Below are 18,331 nucleotides of genomic sequence, written 5' to 3'. Positions count from 1 at the left end.
TAAGTCTGAGATTGGAAAACACTCTGGGAGTGCTGTATTGTTTACAGAGTATAGTTCCTTTGTGTGAGAATAAATGTTATTTTCAGTTTAAGTTGGAGCTTAGCAAATATTCAGACTATAAAAGAGAAATCTTATCATCTGTAAGGTTTTTGCACATGTTGAAATAATAGTTGTAATAGACAGTTTATTACTGATCTGTCTTTTAAGCCCCGTTGAGATGTAAATTAAGTCTATGTAATGAGTACAGTTTACTGGAGTTTGGTGTATTCAAAGGTGTATGAAGTACAACAGGTTATATAAAAAAAAGGCCAGTCAGGTGCTGGTGTATTAGTGCTTTAACTTAAGCATTTCTTGTACTGGCTGTTTATCAGTTCCGACTTCACATGCCACCGGAAACCGGCTCATTGCCCTTCTCAACTTGCTGACTGCCACATAACCTGTAAAACCTCACTTGCTTTCTCAGTCTCTTAAGACAACGTGTGAACTAGTCCCGAGACTGAGGCCTTCCAGGGGCTTTCCTGACCCTGGTCCATCGCTGACATCTCTCCACTCATTGGTGTCAGAGTGCTTTTTCCAGGACATGTCTCCAGCGTGAACAGTTTCTTAGGAAGTATCTGAACAGACTAGCATTATCCTACTTTCCCTGGTATCTAGCAGCTTCCAGATTACTTTCTGTCCTAATAGTTTTGCCTCTTTTGTCTTTTTGTATGTGGAGAATCATGCTCTTTATGTTCTTTTGATAGTCTTTATATTCCCTTTTTCACTCCGTTATGGCTAGAATATCCTTGTCAGAGGCTCTTGTGTTAAAGGGTTGATGGTTGTTTGGCAGCTCCATTCGTTGAGAGTTGATTAACTTTGTTGTAATCAGTGGGTTAATCCATTGATGTATTCATAATTTGATGACATTTCGGGAGGGAAGGAAAGTAGGAGATAGAACCCTATTAAGGTCTTGTGTGTGGCCCTTTTCTCTCTGGTTTTGTGCTCCTTGACAGCTGTGAGGTAAAAACCTTTCCTCCACCCACAGGTCTGAAACAGTTGGGGACATCTGAGGAAGGACTGTAATTTCTGAAACTGCTTTTAAATTGTTGAGGTGGTTTCTTACAGTGATGAGAAACCGTATATGTTTTCTAATGTTCTGAAGGGCTCCCTGTGATACAGTGTACATAAATACCTTTATACTGTTCTGTGGTTGAAGACATATGGTATATCTTTACCACAAATTTTTTATTTGTCCATTCACCTGTTGATGGACAACTTTTGAAAATTGGCTACTTTTTAAAATTTATTTTGGCTATTGAGAATAAGGCTGCTGTGAACATTTTTATCTGCTCTAAAATATGCATTTTAAAGGTAGAGACCTAGAAGTGGAATTGCTGGGGAATAACGATGACTGTGCTTAACTGTTGGAGGAGCTGTTGCTGTGCTCTTCCAGAGGGAACTGGTTTTAAGTCTTAGCAGCAGTGCCTGATGATCCTGTTTTCTCCACATGCTCACCAATACTTGGTGACTTGGTTTGAGCAATCCTGTGCATGGGATGCATAAGGTGGATCTCACCGCTTTGTTTGTTTGAGATTCAAGGTCTTATCATTTATTTCTTACTCTTAAAGACTCATTTACTGAGCTCAGACTTAGAAAACAGTAGTGAAGACAGCCCGTGTCTCTTAGCAGTCTGTTTCTGGAGCTTTTTTTTTGGCTTCCTTAGTCTCTTTGTCAAAGTTTAGCATATTCTGTAGCTTTGCTCCTGGGCTGCTTATTGTCTTTGTTTGCAGGCATCCTAACAACGCATTGGTAGTAGGTATCGGCTTCAGACACGGAAAGCTTTTCCGGAGGCACAGTAATGTCTGTCAGTGCAGGAACCACTCTCTGTCTCTCCCCACCCCCAAGATAACCAAGTCGAAAACATTCTGATTTGGTGTCCGCACTGCATCTGTGAACAGACTTTTGCTTCGTCTCTCCAGTTCTTGGTCGAGGACAAGCATGCTTCTTACTCATCAGCAGGCACATTCTGCTGTTGGTCAGGACACCTTGGTTCATGGGGAAACCAAATCACTATTTGGACCAAATAACCCTTTCACTCTTCACATAGAACATTAGCAGCTACTTCTGTGGCTCACAGAAGTATAACATTTGTATTCATTATTTAAAGTATCTGACCTTGGGTGGCTGGGAAGGAAGTACTCACTTTCTTCTTAATAAAGCTGATCACCTAGGAGGCACCATTAAAAAATCCTTATTGTGGTTTTGATTGGCATTTCCCTGATGCCTAGTGATGCTGAGTATCCTTTTGTATGCTAAGTATCTATATGTTTCCTTGAGAGCATTCTATGTCCAACAATTTTTGTTTTTGTTTTCTAAAAGATTTATTTATTACATGTAAGTACACTGTAGCTGTCTTAAGAGACACCAGAAGAGGGCATCAGATCTCATTACAGAAGGTTGTGAGCTGGAATTTGGAATGTGGTTGCTGGGATTTGAACTCAGGACCTCTAGAAGAGCAGTCTGTGCTCTTAACCAATGAGCCATCTCTCCAGCCCTTGTTTTCATTTATAATCTTAAAATGTAAAGCAGGGTGTCATTAAGCTTGAATTACTATGCATCTAAAACTGACTTAGGAAAAAATATATGTATAAAATCAAAGTGGAATGGGTTTTTTTCTGTATAGCTCTGGATCCTGGAACTCTGTAGGCCAAGCTGGCTGAGAGAGAGAGACAGAGAGAGAGACAGAGACAGAGACAGAGAGAGAGAGAGAGAGAGAGAGAGAGAGAGAGAGAGAGAGAGGAGAGGGAGAGGGAGAGGGAGAGGGAGAGGGAGAGGGAGACAGAGACAGAGAGAGAGAGAGAGACAGAGAAACAGACAGAGACAGACAGACAGAGAGAGAGGGAGGGAGAGGGAGAGTAAGTCTGTCTCTGTTTGTCTGTCTGCTTGCGTGCATGACAACTTGAATGTGGAGGTCAGAGTATAACTTATGGGAGTTGGGGTGTCTCCTTCCATTACATGGAGTTTAGGGATTGAACTTGCATGCTTGGTACCAAGCACCTTTACTGAGCCACTTTGTCAGTTAGCCTTGAATTCTTGACCCTCTGGGCTTTACTTAAAATGCTGGGATTATAGGCATATGTCACTGGTCAATTCAATTCTTTGACTATGCTTAAATTGGGCTGCCTTTTCTTGTTTTAAATTTAAATTTAGTTGGAGAAGTTCTTTATTTTAGATAGAAAATTTTTCTCAGATAATATCCTTTACAGGTGTTTTCACCATCTTTGTCACTTGCTTTCACTTCAGGTACATAGATAGAGTAATAGCAGAACTAAATTTTGTTACATTTTAAAAGCTTAGCAATCACTGTTCCTTTTTATGCTTCTGTGACTTACCTCAGTTCCTACTGCTGTTTCCAAGTCTGCCTTTCAGAAACCCCACTGGACCAGCTAGAATATGTCAGAGTTTAGCTTTCTGAACGTCATCACAGTTCTTGTTTTCTCTTGTTTTCCTTCTGCTGAGAGTTTGTACTCTGCAAACATTCCACTTTCTTTGCCCTTTTCTCCACTTTACCTGGCAGGAGGTGAGTCTGGGCTTTTTCTGTCCCTCTGTGCTTGTTCCTCCATGTCAGAGTGCTTGTCGTCCTCATTCTTTCAGGTGAGGGGAGTAATCTTAGAGCCCTGTGTAGTCACTGGCTGTTGATGGGTGTTTTATGGCCTAGCTTGCTCTTTCTGTAATTGATGACCTTGTGAGAATGATTGTTGATGACCATGTGACAGAATGGGCGGAAGTCAGATTTCACCTTATGAACTGAAGTGTGGCTCCATACTAAAAACAGCAATGTAGCTAATAATCAGGCACTTGCAAGCCAGCCATCTCTTTTCTGGAGATACTGTAACCGTGCCATAGGTCTCTCAGTGTAGTGGCTGAAAAGTACAGTGCACAGATTGGTTTACTGTCCCTGTGCTAAGATCATAGACCCAGATTTACTACTAAACAGTACTGACAAGAGGAAGTTTCCTCACAGGAACTGCTTGCTGTTGAAAGGTCTTTCATTTATTTTTGAAGTGTTTACTTCATAAACAATGGTTTGAAGGAATAACTGTTTATCTTGTTTCATATAGTCTTCTGAAGTATGGAAGTTAACTACAACTTCCTGGATTATCTAGAAGAGCAGTTATAACCAGTCAGTCTTTTAAAGGATGTATAATCCTAATTTTACTGAGAAGAGAGAAGTCAGTCTTACCTGTACCCACTCTGTTCTAAGGAAAGCGCCCTTCCTATTTCTGCAGTAAGCACTGTTGGGTGCTTTACTGGAACATGCTGAGCTACTGCTATGTTCTTCCTTGAGCTTGTCTATCTCACATCTATGGCATGTACAGACAATTTGGGGCTTTGTATTAAGTGAATCCACTACCTGATTTTGTCATTTGAGTTTTAAGATCTTGGGGAGAAGCATTTTGTCTCTGTTCAGACTCAGCTGCACTTGGTTTATGTTGGTGCACAAACACTGAGAGAAAAGCATTTGCTGAGTTCAGCAGGTTTGTAACTAGGTACCTGCTTTGTCATTATTTCCTGTGGTATAGGCTGTGTCAGTGACTTAATGAGAAAATAAATTGCTCAAGTACAATCTCACATGGTGATATTTTGCTGCTTTTAATTTGCCATTTTGAAGTGAAAGAATCCTAAAGGTTTGTTATGTCCAAATTCATTAACATAATGGAGGCTTATTTCCTCTTTATCTCATAGTATTAATATATAACAAATAGATTTGTGAATGAATAATCCATGGACTTTCAGGGTGCTGTGGATAGAGATGGGCAGAATCCTTGTGGTTGTCATAAATAATAATTGTGTGATTTTCAAAAAAATTTTAAAATTTTGTTTTGCCCCCCTTCCCAGTTCCTCATTGAAGAGTTCTTCACCTTCTCCCCTTTGCCTTTGAGAGGGTGCTTCCTCCATCCCCCCTCCTTAAACCTGCCCACCTACTCCACCCCACCCTGGCATCCCCCTTCCCTGGGGCATCGAGTCTTTCTACAGGAATAGGTGCAGGAATAGTCTTAATGCATTGTCTATTGTGTAATGTACTTTGCAAGTCAAAGTTGGAGATTCTTTGACTTGGGGTTGAAGTTAGGTACAGTTCAGATGCTTCATGTGTTCAAAGTCTGATTTGAATTTTGTTTTTTCATTTTGTCTAGTTCAATTCTAAATCTCATTTTAATGTCTGACATTTGTCTTAGAGTTGATTGTACTTTATGTAGACTCTTATGTAATTGATGCCATTTTAGATTTATAAAGATCAATGAACGTATTAACAGGTACACTTTGGATTGAGCATGGACCTAGGCCCCCTGCACATATGTAGTAGATGTGCAGCTTGGGCTTCATGTGGGTCCCCACCAACTGGAGTGGGGGCTGTCCTTGAATCTGTTGCCTGCCTGCTGGTGATCTTGTTCCCCTAACTGGGCTGCCTTGTCTGGCCTCAGTGGGAGGGGATTCACCTAGTCCTGCAGTGACTTGGTGCTGGGGTGGGGGATGGGAAATGGGGCCTGGGGTGGTGGTCTTGATATCCAGAGGGGAGGGAGGAATGGGGGGAGGATCTGCACAGGTGGTATACTAGGAGGAGGAGGGGCTGATACTGGAATGTAAAGTGAATAAATCATTTTTTTAAATAAAAATTTTAAAAGTACTCTTTGAGGTGAATGTGTTAGGAATATATTAGATTTAAAATACTTTATTAAAAATGTTTCTCTTCTCATCTGTGAATGAAGCATATTATCAATTTAAAATAGTTCCAGACTAGCCAGAGCTATATAGTAAAACCCTGTTTCAAAAGAAAAGAAAACACAAAAGAGAATAAGTATATTGTATATTTTAAATGTTAACTATGTCTTTGAAATATTTATTTTGGAAGCTAAAATTAAATTGCTGTTCTAGTCTTTATCAAGGTAATCTTACTTGCTATTTATTCTCTGTGAATTAATGTGAATAAAAATTTACTATTAAACTAGTATTTGTATAAATTGTGTCTATAATGATTATTGCAATTTAATTGCAAAGTTTTTGCTTTCTGTAGCTTAACAAGGTTGGGAGCCTAGCTCAGTGCTAGAGTGGTTGGGCTTGAGGCCCTAGTTGGAGGTTGAGTGGTTGTCCGGCAGCCGTAGAGCTCTTTTGAGGGTCAGAAGTCTCAGTATTCTAGAAAGCCTTTCCTTTTGTTGCATTTCTAAAATTGAATGAAATTGTCATAAAATTTATTGGTGTGTGTATATTCATGTTTATCATTTGCTAGTTGAACTATTTGGTTTTGCCATTAATTATATGTCCTTGGCTAAGAACCTGAGATATGGGAAAAATGTTCATGTTATGATAATTTCCTCACAATATATGTATAAAGCTGATTAAGTAGGAATTTATATACATGCTCAGTACTGTTGGTTATGTTTGATACAATGCTTTCTACTGGCATTTTCATTTAAAAAGTGTATATACACACACTTTTTTTTTTTTTTTTTTGTAAAGACAGGATTAGACCAGGCTGGCCTCAAACTCGGAGATGCACCTGCCTCTGCCTCCTGAGTGCTGGGATTAAAGGCCTGCACCACCACCGTCCAGCTAACATCATATATAATTTTAAATAGTATATTTTGATCATATTCTTTATTCTCCCTAAACTCTTCTCATACTCCTTCATCCTCCGCCTGTTGTCATAGTCTCTTCCTCTGTCTCTTTCTGTGTGTGTCACAAAGCAAAATTGAAAAACCAAAAAAGTCAAGACAAAAATTAGAAGAAAGAAAAACCCCATCCACACACAAAAAACGGAGTCTGTTGTGTTGGCCTACTGCTCCTGGGCATGGCGCCTGCCCTGGAATGTGATTGACACATCCAGTGATACTCCAGTAGAGAAAAGGGACAGTGTAGGAACTCACAGAAACTGTTTACGTTTGAACCAGACAGAATCCCGGCATTGAGAAAGGGAAGTGGGCACAAAAGTGATGTACAGCTGACACCTGCTGGCGTTTTCATTTTGAGGGATTGTTACTGAGTCAGATATTTCCTAAGGCACAGTACCTATTTGAGGGAAGTTTGCCTTTGGGTGAAATAATTTGTGAAAACTAATCTACAAAAGGCTTAATTTAAAGGTGCATCTCCTAATAATTATGAACGTTTTACATTGACATTGACATTCTTTTGTATAGGAGTTAAAGTTCCTCGTAATTTTCGCTTGTTGGAAGAACTTGAAGAAGGACAGAAAGGAGTAGGTGACGGCACGGTTAGCTGGGGCCTTGAAGATGATGAAGACATGACACTTACAAGGTGGACAGGCATGATTATTGGGCCACCAAGGGTCAGTGCTATAACTTATACATGTTTAATGCTAATATTTGTTGTTTATTTTGAGTGAACATTTAATTTTATTGATATTGAAAGCAACTAGGATGACTTTTGACAGGAAGAATCCCTTCATTTTTATATATTGTATGCATTTATTTATTTATTGGTGCCTCCTTATCAAGTGGGCTGGGGTAGAGTGACATGGTTGTCGTCATGTGTTTGTGTTTTAGTAAGGAAGAAAACATTCAAGTGCTAGATTCTAATATGGCTGAGCAAGTTCACCATATTTCTTCCATCTGGAATAAATTTAGGAAAGCTGAGCATAGGAGGAGTTACCTTTGGAATGGGCCATCAAGGACTGCTGCTGACTGGTAGGATTCTCGAAGGTAGAGACGGGGATAGAAAACATGTCATATCAGAGAGGAAGAAAAGTAAGGATGTGGAGGAGGACATACACTGGAGAGTGAATTGCACGTTACCTTCTCTCTTACATGACCGAAGAGCTCTTAAATTGACGTGTAGTAATTACACATTGCTGTTTAACAGGCCTAGGATACTTAGTGCCCTAGTTTATAAAATGTAGTAGGAAGTAAGACCCTTCTAGACATAGTGGTAGAACATGTGAAATTAGTATGTTTACATGTACATTAATACTACATGGGTGTTTTAGCAACAGTAAAACAAAATAACTAGGTTTCTCCCCCTTCCCTTTTTGAGAAAGGGTTTCTGTGTAGCCCTGGCTGTCCTAGGACTCACTAAGATATGTCTGCTTCTGCCTCCTGAGTGCTAGGATTAAAGATGTACACCGCCACTGACTAGTTAAGATTCTTAAATATTTTCTAGTATCGCTTTTGATCTCTTGTGCATTTGTTTTTATGTCTTTCTCAGGTCTGTGTGAAGGTTTTTTGTTTTGTTTTACTTTTTTATGTATTTCTTTTTTCTATATGGAGAAACGTTTTCTACTGTGCATTTATTCAGTGGTCTTATGCAGTACATTGAAATAGGTAATTTTTAATGTTTGTGACTTGTGGCATCTTTGGAAGAATACAAATTTGAAGGATGTATTTGTTTCCTTGTTATTGTGATACTTGGAATTGAACCTAAGGCATTGCATGTATTGGACAAAGTTTCTACTACTAAGCTGCATCCCCATGAGATACAATCTGAATCCTCCATGCTGGCTGGAAACTCACTATGTAGGCTAGGCAGACTCTGTATTTTAATCAAGCTATTTAGCTTTCTGAGTAGTTTAGGATTATTGTCTCCGTCATGGGGTCCAATTTTTCTTATTTTCTGATGAGAGAATTTTAACTGTTCTGTTCCAGTAGAATTTAGATATTTTTTTCCTGGTTATTAAAAAAAAAGTTTCATCTAATTAGCAATGTTATTTGGGTAAGTATGTTTTATGGTATCTGCTGGAGTTCCCTTTGTAGTCCTTTTAAACCAAGTCTGTTAAGAGGCCACAGTTCGCAGATTTCATGTACACTCTTAAAGTCTCCTTCTGACCTCTCCTCTGATTCGTAAATATGACATTTGAGAAAGCAAATATAAGATTAATGGTTCAGAGACTTTGTAACTTGATATTTGTGATGAAAACTTTTTTCACTGCCTGTAAACATTATTATGATAGTCTAGCTAAAATAAATAAAAAGCAAGTGTTTTTTTTTTTTTTTTAAACATTCTGGTATAGAATGGCTTGAAGATTTAAGTCAAAACTTGGTAAAATATAAATATAAAATTATTATTATTTAGGTTTATTTTAGTTATGAGTACACTGTTGCTATCTTCAGTCACACCAGAAGAGGGCTTCAGATCCCATTACAGATAATTGTGAGCCACCATGTGGTTGATAGGAACTCAGGACCTCTGGAAGAGCAGTCAGTGCTCTTAACCACTGAACCATCTCAGCTCTTAATTTGAAATTATTTAGGTTGGGTTTTTCTGTAGCCAGTGTCCTCAGTAGACTTTTTATTTGAAGAATGTATCTGAGCTTATCAGTGGTCTTGCAGGCAGACTCTTAGCAGAGTTTCCAATGGGGAGGAAATGCTATAGCCTGTACTTCATTTCTCATCCATTTGGGTCCTCATTGGTATTCCTAAGCTATTTGCATTTCCTGGTGTCATACCATGTCTTGGCCTTGCCCAGTTGGAACTGAGGGCTATTTCTGTTGCCTCTGTCTCCAAGCTCATTGAGACAAAAGAACATGGAGGCCATGGACCTCCTTGTGGGGCATTGCATTAGAGTAGTAGGGGAGAAAGAACACTGCCTTATCTTCACCTTACAAGGTTTATGTCTGAGGTGTATAATACTCATTTCATTAGAGATTTACATGACGAGGTAGGCTTTACAATGAAGATCCAGAGAATTTTACACTGGTTGATTGAGAATGTACAAACTGGCATTGCTTGCACAGAGCCTTTTAAACAGGGTAGAGGAACATTGTTTTAAACAGTAGTTTTAAACTGTGTGGAGGAACATTGAACAAGCCTGTTAGGTTCTTCTATATCACTGTCTTTTGAGAAATGAAAAATGTCCTTGTTTTTGGCTATTGGGTCTGAGTTGATGGCCTGTGTTAGGGCATGCCTGTAGGTTGTATGACTTGATTAAGAGAAGGACCTGCTTCTGTTCATTTTGTGTTTACTTTCTTGGGAGTAGGTAGAGTCTTGCTATGTAGCCCAGGCTGGCTTGAAACTTGGAAGTTATCCTCTTGCCTCAGCCTTTCTAATGCTTGGATTATATATAGTCTTCCCACCATGTATAGTGGTTTTGTTTGTTCGGTTTTGTTTTTCCTCCCTTTTAAATCATTTATTTAGTTTGATCTCCATTCAAATTGGAGAACCACGATAAAGATTCTCTCTTGAGAACTGTTTGGTTTTACTTCTTTTTGTATAGCACCAGATTGCTGGGGATATTGATTGTTTTCTGTTAAATTTGGGTGAGTTTTATAGGGCTCTTTCAAAATATTAAAGTATTTTATAACATCACTTTGTTTCATACAGTATATATTACAGTAGCTTAATGTTACAAATCTGAAATCTCCTTGAGAATAGCTTTTATTTATCAAAACTGAATGTTTGAGTTGACTTATTTTCTCCCTAGTTTTATACAGATAGCAGTAGGTATTAATATTAAATTTGTTTCTTTTACTTACTATGTAATTTCCTGTTTAAGTACTGTACTACTAAGTGAACAAAAACTATAATGAGAAAGAAAAGCTAATTATATTATGAGAATAGACCTGAATAGCCTTGAAGTATAAGTTATAGCCTTAAAATTCCTATTTTATAAAGTAGCCATATTAGCTAAACTCCATTAATTAGAAACAATATTTGAAAGTAATTTGTAGATATGCCACATACATAACCATGGAATTCATTAATGATATAAGTAATGGAAAACAGGAAATTGTTTTATTGTTGTAAGATAACATGTCATAATTTTCCTATTGCTAAAAGTAGTTGCCTGCTTATCTCGGAAAAGTGATCATGAATTCTTATCCAGCAAATCTATGTGAGAATAAAGGGAAGCATTGTTGTTAGTATTACTGAGATAATAGAAACAAGTGAGATTGCGTTGGAAGGTGAAAACCTTATATGTGTGACACAAGCCATGTGCATGTCTTTTTTATACCCTTTTTTAAAAAGCAAAATCTAAATTTAAGTTGGTTTTTCTTTGTAATTTGTGTCACAAGCAAATTTGATTGTTCTGATTTCACTTTGTAGGATTGTTTTAGTTTCATACTATACTTTAAGTATGCTTGGTGCGTTTTTCCTAACTATATAAATAACTTTGTACAAAATTTTTACACATCACAAGCAGCATAAAGAGTATGTTCATACTGTATTTTTATTAACAGTAGGGTAGTATCTTAGTTTTGTCATTATGATTATCCCTCTTTTCCCTATTCTTCCAGACAAACTATGAAAACAGAATATATAGCCTGAAAGTAGAATGTGGATCTAAATATCCAGAAGCTCCTCCATCAGTTAGATTTGTAACAAAAATTAATATGAATGGAATCAATAATTCCAGTGGAATGGTAAGTTCTGATAATAATTTTATTTTTATATAGCATATAATTTATAGGCTGGATTTTTAAGTTTTGTTCAGCTGAAAGACTCGAGAAATTTGTCAGTCAGAAGGTGGAGGCAGGATGACTGGGGTTTGAGGCCTAGGCAGCATAGTTGCCCTGCCACAAAATAGATGCAGTTTGTCTTAGGTTGCTTTTTATTCTTCCCCCTTCTCACCCTCTTCAGGATGATGCACTTTAGCCAACTCCATGCTAGCCTTCAACTTGACAATCCTCCTGCTTCAGCCTTCTGATTTGAACCATTGAACCTGTCCTTAAAATCTTCATGTTGTGTTACCATCTACAATTATGGTAATACTTTCCTTAGAATTTTATTAATTGCATCAGTAATCTTAGTTTGAATAAATCTTTGCTTGAAAGACCATCGTTTTTCCATGGGCAATGGTAGTGCATGCCTTTATTCCTAGCACACGGGAAGCGGAGGCCTGTGCATCTCTGGGACAGCCAGGGTTACACAGAGAAGCCCTGCCCCCCCCCAAAGGAAAAGGATTATTTTTTTAGAGTTAAGGTACTTTTTTTGAGATTAAAAGGATGAATATTCTTAAAGGGTATTTTTCTTTGAGGAACAAGTGTGTCTGAATACTCAAGACTGAGCATGCTTAACACATTAAAGCAGATAACAAAAAAAATGAGCTGAATTTCTAATGTGACTAGATTGTGGATCAGGTTCATTGGACTTTGGTGCCACATTGAGAGCAGACTGAATGCTGAGTACATGTTAGGGAGCCGAACAGCATCAGCATGGCGGGTGGACTTTATCCCTGTAGGAAGTAAGACTGTCAGTGCTCTGGACTTTGTATGTGCTTGTTTACCTAACCTGAGTCTTCAGTCCCTCTCCTTATCAGTATTTTCATACCAATGCTAATACTTTATGTGTGCACACATCCATTCTCCCTCCCGTTCTCTTCATACCAATGCTAATACTTTATGTGTGTACACATCCATCCTCCCTCCCGTTCTCTTTTCTTGTATTAATAAGGACACAAATTTATGCTAATACTGCTAGAAACAAAGAATAATTTTTGAGTCTGCAGAAAGGAAAAATGTAAACGAAGTGAAAGTAGCTGGACAAGGCGTTTTCTTTCTGGACACATGATCACCAGAACCCGAACCTCACTAGAAAGCACACGTGGGCCAGATGTTTCTTGTCATAGGTAGTAACTGTTGTCTCATTGGTGGGTGCCCAAGCCTATGAGATTGGCGGATTGGCACAAAGGGGAAAGGGAAGATTCAGGAAATACCAGTCCTTCTGGTCTACAACTACATTTGGCATCAGACTCATACTACCACTGTGCCACAAGTTCTCCTTGGGAAGGAAAGGGTTTAATTTCATTGGACACTTCCAGGAAACATTTGTTACTGAGAGAAATTGGGGCAAGAACTCAAGGTAAGAACTGAAGCAGAACTGTGGAAGAACAGTTTTTTCTGACTTGCTCAGCTGCTGTTTTCTTGTTCAGGAATGCCACTGCCTACAGCAGGTAGGCCCCCCATCAGTTACCAATTAAGGAAATGCCCTGTAGACTTGCATACAGGACAGTTTGATGGATGCAGGTGCTCAGTTGAGGTTCTCTTCTCAGATGTCTCTAGTCTGTTTCAAGTTTATAAATTAAAACCATCATACAGTGTGTATGAAATGCAGGTAGGCTCCTACGCAAGCCAGAGGACACCTTTCTGAGTTCAGTTCTCTCCTCCTATCCGCCACCAGATTAGCCATATTTCCTGCTTCCACAATCCTTTACAAAGCAAGTAGCCAGGATAATAACCACTATTACTTTGTTTCAATTTATAAACAGATTTAAAACCAAGATTGTGACTTTTTCATAAACTATCTGGCTGGAGGTTACAGTGAAGGAGAACATTAGGATACAGTTCAATTGTATCATCATATCATGCTTTAAGGTCTTTTGGTTTTGGCCCTAGAGGTAACCTTTTCTTGAATTTAGCAGGTGTCATTTCTTTACATGTTCCCAACATGTCTCAGTTTGTATGATATCATGAACATACCAATTTGAGGTTCTTCATGTTGAACTATGAAAATTGGATTCCTTATTTTCAGTGTTTAACATTCTCTGTGTCACTTGCTTAGCAGTTACATTATTTCAGGTTTTCACTGAAAAGTTGATGTAATAAGTGCTAATTTTTCCCATATGTGTGTGAATGAGTGTGTACACACACTCACACAAAATACTAGTTCAAATTTTTAGGGTAGGAGTACACCTAGTCATTAAATAAGGACAGTTGGTCTAGTTGTTCTGTGTGAGATGTGATTGACATGACCCTTAAAGTCTGTCCTGTGGCCCAAGGAAAGCTCCCATCTCTCTGAGTTTCCTTTAGTGACGCTCAAACAGGAAGTAGCTAATCATCTTCAGCCAGCTTTAGAAACCTTGCCTTTTGATCCATGTTATTTTGTTCCAGTTTTTAAACAACTTATGTTCTTCATAGAAACTTACAAAAATACCAATAATGAAGGGAAAACTTGCACACTGATCCCAGTGGTTCAAAGTGTGGCTGAATAATTAGAACATTCAGGAGCCATTTGAAATTGGAGCAAAGGAAATGAAAGAAAATTGGAGGAGTTGGCTGCTTAAGTCACTGTGCACGCAGCAGAGCGTTTCTGTTTTAAAAGTTGACCAGGTGTGTGTATGGGGGTATTAAAATATTTTCACAGAGATGGGAGAAATAAAAAATTTGAATTCTGTGTTATAAATGTAAGTTTTGCAGTGTTTAAGAAAAAAACTAATACCCAGTGTTTATTGTACTAGGAACTGAGCCCTGTTCTCTCCAACTAAAACCCAGTGTTTCTTATATTAGGAACTGAGCCCTGTTCTCTCCAAGAGCAGCCAGTTCACTTCATTGCTGAACATCTCAATTTTTAAATTGAGAAAAAAAATTCTACTAAATAATCTTAATAAATACCCAGGTAGCTGAATTTAAACACAAAACATCGGACATTTTATTTTAATATTTTTATAACTTATAAAAATAAACACAGGCAACAATATGTTAATAGTCCTAGAGACATTTCTATTTTCTTCTACTCTCAGATTTGAATTAACTTGTTTAAAATTTGTTGGAGAACTAGAGGGACAGGCAGTGAGATGGCTCAGCAGCTAAAAGCACTTACTGATAATGAGAGTTTGATTCCTGGAACCCACATTAAGAAAAAAAGCCCAATGTGGTGAGTGAGCATCAGATCTGTAATGTCAGCACTCCTAAGGCACGATATAAAGAAACCCCAAACCCAAACATCAGGAAGGAGGGTGTTGGAAAGGACCGGGATCAGCGGGAAGGGGATGGCAAATGTGTTGACTGTGCTCATTATGGAAATGAGTGGGTCTCAGCAGAAGAGTTGGAGGGTAAGAAAACAAGGAAGAGACGAGCAGGGTTCCTCATCCATGAGTAAGACAGAATGTGCTTAAGGAGGAAAAGTAATAGAAAGGATCAGAATATATCCATAGCAGAGGCCATTTCTAATGTGGTCTGGATTCAAAATGTACGCTCAGTGACTTTTTCTGCTGTGGAAGTCCCTTCAGAGTTGGTTTACTTTAACTTAGACCTCAGGCAAGAGAGTGGTTCAGAATATTGGATAAGTCCTTAAAGTAATACGTACTCCCCAACAGTCATGACTGTCCCACCTCACCTGAAGTTTGGGAAAATAACGAGGATTCCCAAGTTCCCCATTGGGAGTACTTGCTAAATACAAGGTAGTCTCTGGCCAGAAACAAATCAAAACAAAGCTGGAAGAATAAAGCTGTTGAATAGCTAAGCAACAGTCAAGGGCATTCATTATTCCTGAATTTCTCTATCTGGGTCATCAGGAAGTTTCAGTCTCTTCAAGAGACACAATGTAGGGGCTGGAGAGATCAATGGCTCCGTAATTAAGAGCCTACTCTTCGTTTTCTATTGCTCTGATAAAGCACTTAGCAAAAGCAACATTGGGAGAACAGGTTTATTTCAGCTCACACTTTCACACGACAGTCCATCACTGAGGAAGTTAGAACAGGGTTTCACATGGAGGCACAAATACAGTCCTTCATTGAAGGAAGTCAGGGCTGGAAGCTGGAGGCATTCACTGAAGGAGAGCTTTTTACTGGCTTGCTTCCCAGCCTGCTTTCTTATTTCACCCAGCCAGCCCAGGGATCGTACTACTTACATCAATCAAGAAGTTGGGGAAGAGATGACCTCCATAGCCTATGGAGGTATTTTCTTGGTTAAGATACCTTAATCAAGTGTCTTGATTAAGTGATAAAATGAGCTCCTGTCAACTTGTTATAAAAATGAGCCAACATAAGTGTGCATTGCCATGTAAGTTCCAGGGGATCTGATACCCTCTTCTAGACTACAAGGATACTCTCACACACAAACACACTGCTCTCTCTTCTCACACTTTTAAAAAGTAAAAATAAGGGCTGGAGAGATGGCTCGGTGGTTAAAGAACACTGGCTGCTCTTTCAGAGGACCAGGGTTCAGTTTCCCACACCCCCATAGCAGCTCACACCTATTCATAGTTTCAGCACCAAAGGGTTTGAGCCCTTACACAGACATAAACCATGTAAAACACCAATGCACATAAAATAAAAATAAATAAATCATCTTTTTAAAAAGTAAAAGTAGGGCTGGAGAGATGGCTCAGTGGTTAAGAGTACTAACTGCTCTTCTAGAGGTCCTGAGTTCAAATCCCAGCAACCACATTCCAAATTCCAGCTCACAACCATCTGTAATGAGATCCTATGCCCTCTTCTGGTATGTCTGAAGACAGCTACAGTGTACTGATATAAATAAATACATACATACATACATACATACATACATACATATAAATAACTTTTTTTAAAGAAAGTAAAAATACATCTTAAAAATGTATCTTTTTTAATGTTTGGGAGGAATTGGTTATGTTTGTGTGTACATGTGAGTTCACAGAAGCAGAGCTTGTCATTTGGTGTCATCTTTAGTTTTCTGATTTGCCTCCCTCTAACCCCCATGGTGGGATACAGGTGCACATTGCTCTGACTAGCTTTTTTGACTTGGGTGTTAAGGATTGAACTCAGGTCCTTGAATTTGCATTTTACTGACTGAGCCATCTCCCCACACGAAACCTGGCATTCTTGACTTGTGTCACAGAAAAGCATTTTCAGGATGAGTTGGTGTATTAAGAAAGAATTTAATGCATTAGTGTTAAGGAGGGAGAAGGATATTTAAGCATAGGATAGTTGCATAAACCCAAGTGGCAAGAATGTTACCTAGCTATCTCTTTACAGCCATTTTAATATAGATGGCTTTGATTTCTTTCATAATCTTCATCTCACTTAGGATTCTTTATTTCCTTTTCTTTTTTTCTTTTAATGTTTTTAAGTAGCTTTCTTTGGGTTTCATTAATTATCTACTTTTGCCTTCTCTTGTTTGCTAGTTCCCTGTCCATTGATAATCTTCTTTCCTAATAGTCCTCCTCCCTGTTTTTTTTTTAAATTTTCTTTTGTACCATAAAAGATACTGTAATTAATTAATTAATTATTTACTTTTTTATTGGATAGTTTATATGCTTATATTTCAGATGTTATCCCCTTTCCAGGTTCCCCCCCTCTCCCGTACATCCCCTCCCCTGCTTCTGTGAGGATGCTACCCCTCCCACCCACTCACTCCCACTTCAACACCATGGCATTCCCCTTAACAGGACCAAGGGCCTCTCCTCCTGTTGATGCCAGTTAAGGTCATTCTCTCTACATAGGAGGCTGGAGCCATGGCTTCCCCCAGAACATTTCTGTATGTGCTTCTAAGCCATTTGATATTCCTCAGTTGAGAATTCTTTGTTTAGTTCTGTTTTTTAATAGGATTATCTGATTCTCTAGAGTCTTAAATTCTTGAGTTCTTTATATATATTGGATTGGCCCTCAATCAGATGTAGGACTGGTAAAGATTCTTTTTCAGTCTGTTGGCTGCCATTTTGTCTTCTTCACAGTGTCCTTAGCCTTACAGAAACTTTGCTATTTCAAGAGGTTCCATTTGTTGATTTTTGCTCTTAGTGTATAAGCCATTGGTGTTCTGTTCAGGAAAATTTCCCCTGTGCCTATGTGTTCTAAGCTCTTTCCTACTTTCTCTTCTATTAGTTTTAGTGTACCTGGTTTTATGTTGAGGTCTATGATCCACTTGGACTTGACCTTTGTACAAGGAGATAAGAATTGATCGATTTGCATTCTCTTGCATGCTGACTGCCAGTTGAATCAGCACCATTTGTTGATGAGGCTGGCCTTTTTCCGTTGAATGTTTTTAGCTCCTTTGTCAAAGATCAAGTAACCATAGGTGTGTGGGTTCATTTTTGGGTCTTGAATTTTGGTTCATTGATTTACCTGCCTATCTCTATACCTATACCATGTGGTTTTTATCAGGATTGATCTGTAATATATCTTGACGTTAGGGATGGCGATTCCACGGAAGTTCTTTTATTGTTGAAAATAGTTTTTGATATCCTAGGTTTTTGTTATTTCAAGTGAATTTGCAAATTGATCTTTCTAACTCTATGTAGAATTGAATTGGAATTTAGATGGGTATTGCATTGAAACTGTAGATTGCTTTGGACAAGATAGCCATTTTTATAATACTGATTTTTTTCCAAATCATGAGCGTGGGAGATCTTTCCATCTTTTGAGATCTTCCTCAATTTCCTTCTTCATAGATTTGAAGATCTTGTCATACAGGTCTTTCACTTGCTTAGTTAGAGTCACACCAAGGTATTTCATATTGTTTGTCACTATTGTGAAGGATCTTATTTTTCTAATTTCTTTTTCAGCATTTTTATCCTTTGAGTAGAGGAAGGTTACTGATTTGAGTTATATTCAGCCACTCCTAATAACTCTAAAGTATTCCACAAAATAGAAACAGAAGGAACACTACCCAACTCATTCTTCGAAGGTACAATTACGCTCATACTTAAACCAC

The 18,331-nt window shown here is 38.4% G+C and overlaps 1 protein-coding gene across 1 annotated transcript in view; it reads left to right on the top strand.

The window, feature by feature from the left end:
- The window catches only part of UBE2V2 (ubiquitin conjugating enzyme E2 V2), a 35,940-nt gene that overhangs the window by 4,108 nt on the left and 13,501 nt on the right, over positions 1 to 18,331 (top strand). The window contains exons 2-3 of the mRNA XM_080918808.1: positions 7,173 to 7,321; positions 11,222 to 11,347. Of these exons, the coding sequence (XP_080774934.1) occupies positions 7,173 to 7,321; positions 11,222 to 11,347 (275 nt within the window). The remainder of the gene's footprint in view (positions 1 to 7,172; positions 7,322 to 11,221; positions 11,348 to 18,331) is intronic.

This window comes from Micromys minutus (genome assembly GCF_963924665.1).
Source record: "Micromys minutus genome assembly, chromosome: 7".
NCBI lineage: Eukaryota > Metazoa > Chordata > Mammalia > Rodentia > Muridae > Micromys > Micromys minutus.
Note: the sequence above shows the minus strand (reverse complement) of the source record. Positions and strands in the feature narration are given on the sequence as shown.